Source organism: Manduca sexta, unplaced genomic scaffold (assembly GCF_014839805.1).
Source record: "Manduca sexta isolate Smith_Timp_Sample1 unplaced genomic scaffold, JHU_Msex_v1.0 HiC_scaffold_3704, whole genome shotgun sequence".
NCBI lineage: Eukaryota > Metazoa > Arthropoda > Insecta > Lepidoptera > Sphingidae > Manduca > Manduca sexta.
Genome location: NW_023594802.1, coordinates 1 through 11935, shown reverse-complemented (window position 1 = coordinate 11935; position 11935 = coordinate 1). Strand labels below are relative to the sequence as shown.

The 11935-nt window shown below is 32.7% G+C and overlaps 2 protein-coding genes across 2 annotated transcripts; one reads left to right on the top strand and one right to left on the bottom strand.

Annotated features, from left to right (window-relative positions):
• Positions 1–1469: 1469 nt before the first annotated feature.
• On the top strand, positions 1470–8654 carry LOC115451606 (facilitated trehalose transporter Tret1; the record flags this gene model as incomplete). Its single annotated transcript, XM_037446829.1, is given in 8 exon segments — positions 1470–1614; positions 3850–4078; positions 5624–5780; positions 6005–6052; positions 6054–6223; positions 6951–7125; positions 7604–7890; positions 8280–8654. Coding segments are annotated over 8 exon segments (1491 nt in total), but the record flags the coding sequence as incomplete, so codon positions are not given.
• Positions 8655–9703: 1049 nt separating this feature from the next.
• LOC115451602 (antitrypsin) lies at positions 9704–11806 on the bottom strand (the record flags this gene model as incomplete). Its single annotated transcript, XM_037446828.1, is given in 7 exon segments — positions 9704–9963; positions 9965–10083; positions 10301–10483; positions 10776–10876; positions 10879–10989; positions 11592–11727; positions 11729–11806. Coding segments are annotated over 7 exon segments (924 nt in total), but the record flags the coding sequence as incomplete, so codon positions are not given.
• Positions 11807–11935: the final 129 nt, after the last annotated feature.

The following is an 11935-nucleotide window of genomic DNA, read 5'->3' as shown; positions in this document are numbered from 1 at the left end:
TTACATTGAAGTTTACAATTTTCATTATTTACGATATTGTTTTCATTTTCTTATTGGACCAACTGTCATGTGGCAAGGTTATGTAAGATAATAATATAATGAATTCACTTCAACAAACAAACCTACTATGGAATATGATTGCCGGAATCCTAAAGTTCATTCTTTATCGACTGAGTACTGAGTTAATATTAATAAACATCACTACTCGTGTAAAAATGAAATCACCGTACACAAGTATTTATTTTTGCAGCAAGCACGTATTTTCTCATTTATGGTACAGACATATTATTACATTGTACAAAAAGTGGTAAATTTTTCTAATGTTTACGCGAATGTTAAACATCGAAATAAAATTAGTTTTCGAATTTTAACGCAGTTTTAACATTTTGATTTTCTTTAAATCAATTTAAATATAATTTGTATAATTGTAATATGTAGTTAGATATTATAAATTTGACTTTCCGGACGTCTAACACCTCAGTTCGCCCCGTTACCATCAGATTACCATGAAGGGTTTAATCTTCAAAACGTTGTGAGTAAATTAAATAAAAAAAAAGTAATTTTATTCCGACAAAAAGTGGTTTTGTATAAACTGAAATTTGATTGATGGCTAGTTGCCAGCCTTGGGACATTACCAACGCCAGTCAGAATTTGAAGATACTAAGTATTACCTGGTACATTGCCAAAGTCATTCTAAGCAGCTAATGAGATACATACATTACCTATAATCCCTGAGCCACAACAAAACTTGCCTGCCTTTTACCTTGGTGGCAGAAATGTTAATGAATAATGCCTCTCTTTAATTTTTAATAACCTCTGATTTATAAAATCGACGAAAGCTTAGCTTGGAACAAAACAGTCTGTAGAGACAAAGGTCTGCAAGTTCAAACCCAAAGGCACACACCTCTGAGTGTTCCAAGTTACGTATGTTTATGAATTATTATCGTTTTAACAGGGAAGAGAAAACATCGTGAGGAAACCTACATACCTAAGAATTCTACATTAGAATTTGGTAGTATGGGAAATCTGTCAACCTGTACTAACGTGTTGGAAAAGGTCTAAACCAGTGTTTCCCAACCATTTTTTGGCCATGCCCCACCTTAACATTTCTAAAATTTTTATTACCACCCATCCACCATACATAATTTTTAACCTTTAATAATTGTTTTATTCCCTTAAAAAATATAAATGATAAGTTTTAGGAAGAAATCCCTATGAAATTGTTATCAAAACATCGTAAGTAAAATTTCAAAACATATAATGAAAAACTGAAAATTCTGTTTAAATTGCCCCCTGTGGGGCGTGGGCCCCACGTCGGGAAACACTAGTCTAAACAATCTCGGTAGTAGAGGATACTCATCCAGCAGTAGGACAATATTAATATAGAGCTGTTATTTATTTTTAATATCATAATCGACACAGTAAACAAAAAATATCCAAAAAAAAATATATTCAAAATCGGCATATATTATTTCCAGTTACTATCATGCATGTCTCCAAACCTGCTACTCTTGGATCTCGGAATGGCGATCAGTTTCGCTACAATCGCTTTACCAGATCTGCTGAACGCAAAGGACGGATTGTCCCTGACAGAAACACAGGCATCATGGTTCGGTGAGTCCATTGTGATATTGTATTCATAATTGTTAAATGTCCATGGAAAATTTGATGTTTGAGTTATTATTTTATGAACGCGTCGTCCCGTGATCACATATGCCGTCTAACGCAAAATTAATAGCAGATGTAAAAAGAATTCTGTCAATATTGCTTACTATTTTTATTGTTGTGTTGTTTATATTATGTTGATAATATTTTGAAAAAGCTTATCTAAACAATGCCAATTTAATCAATACTATACGTTCTATATACATATGTAGTTATCTAGGTAAGTTTCTTTGTCATCTACTAAGTCACAACGGAAAGATGTTAATGTGTCAGTAGAAACTAGATAAAATTTACCTTGTAATCTCTTATGGCAGATAAAATTTCGCATACAAAGTAGAGAAAGCAAGTCATAAGTCATAAAATGTAAATAGATAAATAGTCGCAGATTTACAATGATCTCGGATAGCTTTTATCAGAGATAAAATATTGACTGTGAGATAAAAAGAATTAAACAAATACACTGGCATGCGTTAGATATTTGCCCAAGTACAATCAGCCGAAGCAAATTTTATTAATTGCCAATGGTCCCGTCAAACGTTGGTCTCAGATAGACCGCAGTTTATGTTAGCATCTTTTAGGTCTCGACAAAAGTGCCATAGGTATATGATCCAAAATTATTATATGCTTCAAGTCGGAATTAACAAAACTCCGACAATTTTTTAAAATTATGATCGGTTAGATGATTTCGGAGATTAGCGTATACAAAAAATATATATACAAAATCACCCACATTACTGCCGTTGATTTTTCAAAATTATTCTTTGATTAACCTTGTTCTGATTATTAGGAACACAAGAATAAAAGAATCAGTAAAGCCGGTCGAGCCATTTTCACGTGATGCGCATTCATACAAGTGGCAACTGATTTTTATTTAGTACTAGCTTTTGCTCGCGGCTTCGCCCGCGTGAAGGTGTTTTCCAGGATAAAATTCCACTGTTTGATAAAAGTCTTGCTACATATTTTCCCGGTACTTATAGGTTCAAACTAATTTTATGCCCAATCTATAATTTCAGTTCAATCAGTCGAAAATCTAAGAACATTTATACAAACTTTCATCCCTATTTTATCCCCTTAAGGGTAGAATTTATCAAAATCACTTTACTTAGGGGATGCCTACGTCATAGTAGCTTTATGCATGTAAAGTCTTAGCCCGATCCGTCCAATGGTTTGGGCTGTTCCTTGATATATCACTGTCAGTCACCTTTGAGTTATATATTATATTAACAACTGAAGTTAGCTAAAATTGAGTTTCTCGAAGCCGACCACTTATTTATGTACCTTTATGTATTTTGAGACTATGCAATTTTGTCGCATTCGCGATTCACTCACTTTTGTTGAGTTTCAGAACGCGATATTAGATCCTCCAACGCGCACGCGAATTTGAACTTTATGCAGCGGTAATAAATTACAAATTGACTCTCCATTTTATTTAGAAAACGTTTGTATGGGAAATAGAAAAATGCTGTTTTGAGGATTTTCCCGGCAATTATTCGAATTTTTCTCACCTTTTAAACCTTCCCTAGACCTCCACGAATAATTCAAGACCAAGATAAGATAAATCCGTTCAGCCGTTCTCGAGTTTTAGCGAGACTAACGAACAGCAATTGATTTTTATATATATAGATAAATTACGGCAACTGGTTTTGTCTATAAACATAAATTGTTTGGAGTATATCGGGCCATGTTTAGGCCAAATTTACTAACACAGCCAATTGCCGATTGTAATTGCCTGTAAATATTATTTTTACGATCGCAGGTAGTTAGTATTAGTTACTTCAAACTTGACATTTATGTCATGGATTTTTATTAATTTGAATTTTGTCTCGGGGTGAGATAATATCAAGATATCAACTGTATATAAAATTGCCACTTTGTCATCAAATATCCCTAAATAATGATAAACATATACCTATGCTGTAACTGACCACTATTAGATCCAATAGTCTCTGACCAAATTGCATGTGGATTATGTATAAAAGAACTGACAAGGTAACAAGGGCTTCTCAATTTCCCTACTCACTCTTAAAAAGCTGATTAAACCAGTTCCATTTTATCAAATGCGTACACACGAAATTTCTTTTATGATAAGATGTTATTTGCAAATGTCATAACTGTAGTAATTATTCTCTAATTAGACCGTCGCGTCAAGGCAAAGATAATACTTTACACATTTTATCATTTCAGGAAGTATATCGTATTTAACGCAACCTTTTGGCGCCCTTCTGTCTGGACCCATTGTGGACTACTTCGGAAGGAAGAAAGCCAATTTTTTGGTGAACATTCCTCATCTAGTAGCGTGGGTGCTCATGTATTTCGCATGGGATTTACCCACATTATTCATAGCTAACGCCTTGTTAGGTTTAGGCACTGGTGTTATGGAAGCACCAATTAATTCTTATGTTGGAGAAATTGGGTGAGGTAAGAAAGTATATATTTACTTTATTTTATTTATAGCTTTGAAAAAAAGGAAATGGGGTATGTAGAATTGGTAAGACATTATAATTAATTGTAAAGTTCGCATGTTTTGTTCATGCGTAAATGATAAAGATATGACGAGTAAAATTTTTATGAATCCTGCACAAAATTGTTGATACAATACGTATGTAATAAATACTATGTACGTCAATCCCGGATCATTAATAAATATGTATAAATATTCATGAAATATTGTTATTTTATGAATAACAATAAGACATAGTAAACAATATTAAGTTGAATGAATTCTCTAGGTATTCATATATGGAAAAATTTAGACCATTTAAAATTGTTAAACCAGGAATATAATAATATTCAGAAGAATGAATACTTACGTATTTGTAATTAAAAATATATTAAAAAGAAGTTAGACGGTAATAGATCTAACAACATTAATCAAATGATCCCTTGTTTCGAGAGACAGTGCGATTGATTTTAGTGCCTATATAATACTATCTTTTGCTCCTGGCTTCTTTTTAAGTTACACTATATGTCACTAGCTCTTATTACCAAAATAGAGAAATTTAATTAGGTACATCTTAGAAACAAAAGCGAAATTACGATGAAATAAAATTTATCCCGATAAAAATTAATTCTTTCTCAAATTGATTTATAATTGTGGTTTTTAGCGTCCCTAAATCCAATTCATACAACTTGATAGTGTTTACTACGTCTTATTGTTATTCATGAAATAATCTTTTTTAATGCAAATTAATAACTCATTAATGGACGTCAACCCGAGATTGTCGTACATAGCATTTGTTACATACGTATTTTATTCATCATTTTGTGCAGGATTTATAAAAAAAATAACTCGTCATTCCCTTTATCATTTACGTAACAAAACATTCGAACTTCACATTTACTTATAATGTCTTACCATTTCTAAATACCTCATTTCTGATTATTTTCGTAATTAAAACCTTATGGCTGTATATTTTCTCGGGATGAAAAGTAGCCTGTGTCCTTTTCAGGATCTTAAACTATCATCATAGCCAATTTTATCTAAATCCGTTTAGTACTTTTTGAGTTTATCGCGTTCAAACAGATGGGGGACTTTGTTCTAATACTTGTTGATTAATCTCAGTGGTGCTGTACCGAAAGTTCTTCGTAATTTCTAATACCACGACACAAGTCCTATTTCTAATATTGTGAAGTAGGCCTTCGAGTGTGTAAAATGTATGTAAAAATCAGTATCACGAATAACAACAATATCCATCAATTGGCTCGTCATCTATGTTTCCGTTAAAATAACACCAATTTGTGAGAATAGATCTTGCGTAACGATAATAAATTGTATCAATATACACTAATCGGAGCTAAATTATGCCAAATAAACAAGGATTTCGCCAGTTTTTCTACGAATTTGTTTCGACATCCCAATAGGCTTCATCAAGTAAACAATCCTTGAGACGTCAATAGCTTAAATTATTATACTTGCCGAATTCATTATCTTAAAAATATTATGTGCATTGAATTTCAGTGAACCATCAATACGAGGTGCATTGTGTACTGTGACACAATTATTTACTTCAATAGGAGTGCTCTTAATGTACTATCTGGGCACAGTAGTCAGTTGGAGGACGGCATCTCTCATTTGTTTAGCAGCACCACTTGCTTCGATGCTGTTGATATTATTTGTAAGTATTATAACAATATTGACAGTAAATAGTTCAGTTGACGCAATTACGTCGGTTAGAACTAATTTAATATTAAGAAATATACTGGGCATTCTTAATTTATGATCTATAAATTCAACAAGAGGCAAAATTTAATGACAACTTAGTAAATGCAATTTTTCATTATTCTTCATTAAGTAAGAGCTTATAAGGGGTTCCATTAATGTATATTAATTACATTTCAGGTGCCAGAAACTCCAGTATGGCTTTTGTCTCAGGTGCAGGAGAGAAGGTGCACTCAAAGCCCTGTGCTACCTTCGTGGGTGGACGACGCCAGAACACGTTCAAAACGAGTACACCCAACTGGTAGTCTACACAAAGAACTTGAAACGTTGTGTGATTTGCAAGACTGATGATTTGAAAATACTAGATTGTGAACATTTGAAGATTAACAGAATTCAGAGGTAAGCTAAGTAAATATTAACTTTTAAGATGATAGATAAATTAGATAGGTTAGGAGAGTGTGGAGGATAAGGAGAGGATAAGAATTAGAAAGGTCCATCTAAAAATCTAAGGTTCTCATAAATCTGAAACAACCCTATATTTAGCAATGGACACAATGTGTCTTATGATTATAACAATTAAAAAATAGGAGACTATTAATTTACTCTGTCATTTGTTAAACTTTATATTTGAGACTTTTAGAAAGTTTTCAATTTCTTGGCAATATTAAGTAGAACTAGGTGTGGTAAACCTGACAACATACACAAACTCACATGTCGCAATAAATAACGTAACATGAGTTTGAACATCATTGTATAACACTTTAAACAACCTGTCGTTTACATAAGAGGATAATGTACCAAATGCTAAAGAGAAAGATTTACTTATTATAAATTCAGGCCATCAGCTGACTTTTCGTAAGTGCTGCTTTAGATAAGTTACAAGTTTTAAGGAATATTTAAAATCAATTTACTAAAAGTTAATTTGCCCAACATAATATAGACGATACTCATTTGAGAATTGAATAAATTAAAAGTGTCAATTTCATCATTTAAATTGTTCAATTACCCCGCTTTTAAATTCAGTCACGTTATAAATTATTAGATAGCATTTAATATAATTATCAAAAAATCAATCTTATGATTATCAAATTTAACAACTTAACTCCAAATTTATTTTCCATTTCAGGTTCATCCTTAGATTTAGATACGTATTTTTAGCCAAAGAAACACTTAGACCTTTAACGCTAGTGATGTTGTATTTTATGTTCTACGTGATGAGTGGACTCACTCCGATCCGCCCAAATATGGTGAATGTGTGTACAGAGGCATTCGGCATGGCAGACGATGGAAAGAATATTGTGGTAAGTTTCTGTTAGTATATTGTTATACAATGTGACTTTGCTGATTAGTATGCTAACTAAATAAATCAATAGACTATATAACATTCCATTTTCTGAATTAAATTTATTAGACAACTAAGTTATTTAAAAGCTGTTTCAAAACTTCTGAGTAAATGCTACTCATCACCTAAATGTATAAGCCAACCAATTACAAAAGTCACACACTACACTCCCAAAATAATGGGAATTAAAATGAATAAGGCTCTAAGGACTAGTTTCATAAGTTTCAGGCAAATATATCGTATTAACAGCTCATGTAGATAGTACACATTTTATTAAGATTTTCTTGAGAGCACAGATTAGTAAGACCTTTGTATTTGGTACTTGGTCTTGTTGTTGTGTTAACTAACAATAAATCTATCAATCCAAAACCGTATTGATATCGTTATAAGATAATGATTTAACGAAACTAAAATAAAAATATTCTTTTGCTTTTCAGTTGACAGTTGGTATAATAACATTCATAACCAGCATTGTTGTGATCGGAATCATCAAAATGGCAGGAAAGAGGAAATTAATACTCACCGCCATGCTTGGGACAGCAATCTCTTGCACAGCCCTCAGTGTGTACGCGAAACTCAACTTAGATGATTCTGTATTCTCATATAACTCGGATACTTTTCCAACTAATACCAGTTATATACCGTTGACACTGTTTTATCTTTTGACTGTGTTTACTGGACTCAATATACCTTGGGTGCTACTTGGAGAAGTGTTTCCGTTCAGGTGACTATCATTTTAATATTATTATTTTTACTGGAACTTTAAATAGCATAAGACATTCATGTTAATCTATTTAATGAAAATTTACCTGAATAATTCCAAATCCTTTAAATTATTGTACCATTTGGAAGACTAAATAGAATAAATGTAGATTTTTTATATTAACATTTTAATGCAAAGGTTTGGATGAATGTTTGTTACTCAATTACGGAACGACTGAACGGACTTGGGTGAAATTTGGCATAGAGATAGATTATACTCTAGAGTAGCACATAGACTACTTTTTTCCCGGAAAACACATAACGAGACTTCTATCCGGAAAAACTTAACTCGCGGCTGGAGGCACGAATAAAAGATGGTTTCCTTGTAAAATAATCATAAACTATTTTTAGGAGTCGCGCGTCAGCTCAAGGATTCGCAGCGGCTTGGAACTACGTCGTAACTTTTTTGGGCTCGAAGACTTATATAGATCTTGAAAAGAGCGTAAGATTATGGGGTACCTTCGCTGTATACGCTGGCTTCGGGTTCGTGGGTACCATCTACCTTTACTTCTTCATGCCAGAAACAGAAGGAAAACATCTTCACGAAATTGAGAACTACTACAGTGGAAAACTCAGAATATTCGCAGACGACCCATTTATAAATTTCTTTAAAAGGTTTAAGAGGAAATGATAACCAAAAATTATTTTAAGTGTTTTATAATTGTATATATTTAATTATTTACATACAGATTTTACAATATAAAAGTCATCATGGACAAGTACTCAGTCTATATTTTTTTCCAAAGTTCATAATGTCATGGTTTTTACAACATTTTGAATTTAATATACATATTTAAATATAAAAATCACACAGGAACGTAAAGACACATGTATATTTATATAAAAAGAGTGTGCACATAGACATCGCGGGCGCATAAACTAGCCCTAAGAATTCATATGCCTCGCCTTAGTTATCAAAATTAAGGCACTAATCCGTAAATTCATCTTTCATGCACCTATAAATGCATCAGCAACATTCAATTTAGAACCGAGTAACAAAAAAAAGTTTGTTTTCAACACATCACTCGGACGTATAAAAAAGGTATTTAACTTTTTGATATTATTTGTAAAATTTAATGCTCAGATAAACATCCTCTAGCTTGATAAACGCCACAACTGTATGTTAACTGTAGTAACATAGCCTTGAACTTTGAATAACAAAACATTTGGCACTGGGCTGCATTCGTAACCTATGACATTAAACGTTAACTCTCATAATATCCAGGGTCCGTAGCCATAATGTTTTTCTAGTCACAAACGCTAACTTAGAACCGTATTAATATGCAACTTGAGTACCTCTTAAGTGCATCAGCTGAGACGCTGTCATACGCAAGTCGAGGATCTTAAGAAAGCCGCTATAAATAATATATATGTTAATGACCTCAAATGACACTTTAAGTCACAATGTGACGGATTTTGACAGCTGACTTTTGCAGTAGCGTCATCTCAGATGAGAACAAGCTCTTAAATGACATCTTAAGCTTGGTTCATTAAATAGTTCAATACATTAAATGTATCTTGAGATTTTACTTAGAGGTCAGATTGATTTATTAATACGACTCTTAATTTATTAAAATAACATAACCCAACTATGGATTTATTTTTGGGTTATGTCATATTTATACATTTTACCTGTTCTAATAGCGGTAACGATTGTATTGATTATAACATTCTTCAAACCGGAACGCAACAATATTCACATATTACAGGGGTAGCAGCAAACATAGACAATGCAGTGGTACTTGTCCAAATAGACTTGCACATAGTACCTACTGTATATTGACTCTTTAAAACGTGGAATAATTGTATTATAAACCGATATCGTTTTCCAGCCTTTTACTATATTAATTTTATTGACAATGAATTACCAAAGATCCTCACTGTAGGATCCATTATTCTTGCCATAAATAGAGGAATAGACGATCTATTATCCCATAATATAGCCAGGAAAGGCTTGTTGGCTCTGAAATATAATGAAGGCTCATCGTAAGATAATGCTACAGCTGCGAAAGATGTAGCGGCAGCCGCCGATCCCTCTCTCATCGATTGTTAGAACAGCTGAGTGCAAAGCTGATGAAACTTGAGGAGACAGCGAGCCATGTGATCCAAGATTATAAAGTTCCGCTTGTTGGGTAAAAATGCTGGATACACCCATCTGGAATAAAGTAGGTTGTTTAGCTTGTTGAATAGTATTGTCATAAAACATCTTGCAATAACTTTGACACCATTTAACAGTAAAGTTGAAATATGCTAACTTTGTCAAATTCGGAATGATGATAGTAATATATAATAAGTAGTAGCTAGGTACAAATTAGTACATATAATACATACACGGTTTTAATACAGGATTTAAAAGCAGAAATTAAACCAACCTTATTCAAAACTGGTTCCAAATTAATATCGGCTTTGATAGAAAACTTAGGTAATTCCAGTGCCACGTCTTTGGGTGGTAAATCCAGGAAACTGGCCACATCTTCCATGGAAAGTGATGAAAGAAGTGCGTCAACATTAGATGATTTAAGCGGTAAGACGACGATAAGAGAGTATTCGTTGTACAAAAAAACATAGACTTTAAACAGAGTTACGGGCAACTAAATAAAATTAAGAGAACCACTTCAAAGAAATAGAATAAATGAAACATAATAAATAATGTAACATTTTTTTAACTTGTGCCAATCAGGTGATATTGTAATTATATTGTTCTCCTTAATCATAAGGATAGTAAAAGTATTGGAGCAATTATGTCAATACATTTCCTTTAACCAATTTATCTAAAAATAAATCTTTGATTGTATGTAACAAATCATCTAAATAGTGAAAGTATTAAATAAATCCTGCGTAACCTACCTCGAAGGGTAAAACAACCACTTTCGCCATAGCAGGCTTGTGAGTTCCAGCTTTGAAATAACGACGTGTTTGCATAAACGATGCCACCTTCTTTTCACCCCGTTTAAGGTGAAATTGCGTTTTTGTGTGGCTTGTTCCCTAAATGGAATCTCCCACAACCCCTTGAAGTATACAGCATTCACCATCACCATCTGCGTATTTCCACTGAGATCATCTGAAATTTTAAATAATAATCTATATATTAGTATGCGACGAAAAAAAAAAAAATTAGAGCACTCTTTTTTTTAGTGCGTGTACGTATGTGTGTGTAATTAATTTTCATATTGAAACGAACTGCAAGAATATTAAATTTAAAGACCATTTGTAGGAAACGAATAAATAGGACTTGAAAATAATATAGCAGGCAATGAAGTGGGCAATCGTCAAAGTCAAATTTCTGTTTCTATTCTATAATTTTTCTTTTTGTCGGTAGGATTATAGAGCATGTTTTGGAAGGTCGTTTTTAGCAGAAATAAGAATATATATATATTTGCGTTAGGTTACTCTAGTTCTAAGGTGCGATATATTATCGACGGTCAAAATCCGTGCACAAGATGACTCAATAGAAATACGTTTTCATTATGGACATGACTTTCTACTGAATTTATATAGCTGACCTAATGGAGACATGGTATACTAATTAAGATGTTGGACATGCACCATTTCTGAGGTGCAGATATATTTTTCAACAGAATTTTACCCATACGCAAAACTTGCTAAACCTCTTTTAAACCAATAACAATAACGTTCGACAAACTATATATGTATAAAATTTACCTGGGCTAACAAGTTTGTCAATTTTATCATTAGTCTTGGAAGCAATCCAGCTGTTGATATTTTGGGCGGCCAGAGCTGGTTTTCCAAAATAAGTCGGTGTCAAATCACTATCAAAGTTGTTAACGGCTATCCTTTTTGAACTGCGGGTTTAAGTTGAAATTTTCGCTTAAGAACACGTTGTTGGCCGTTTTTAAAATGTTTCTTGAATTGCGTTTCTGTAAAAAATGTATTTTAAAATATTTCGAAAGGATACGGATTCAGACTTGGAAACCAATCTACGGAATAAATGGTGTAAATTATTTATTATTTGCAATAATATTTTTGTTAGTTGTGTCTCCTGGTAT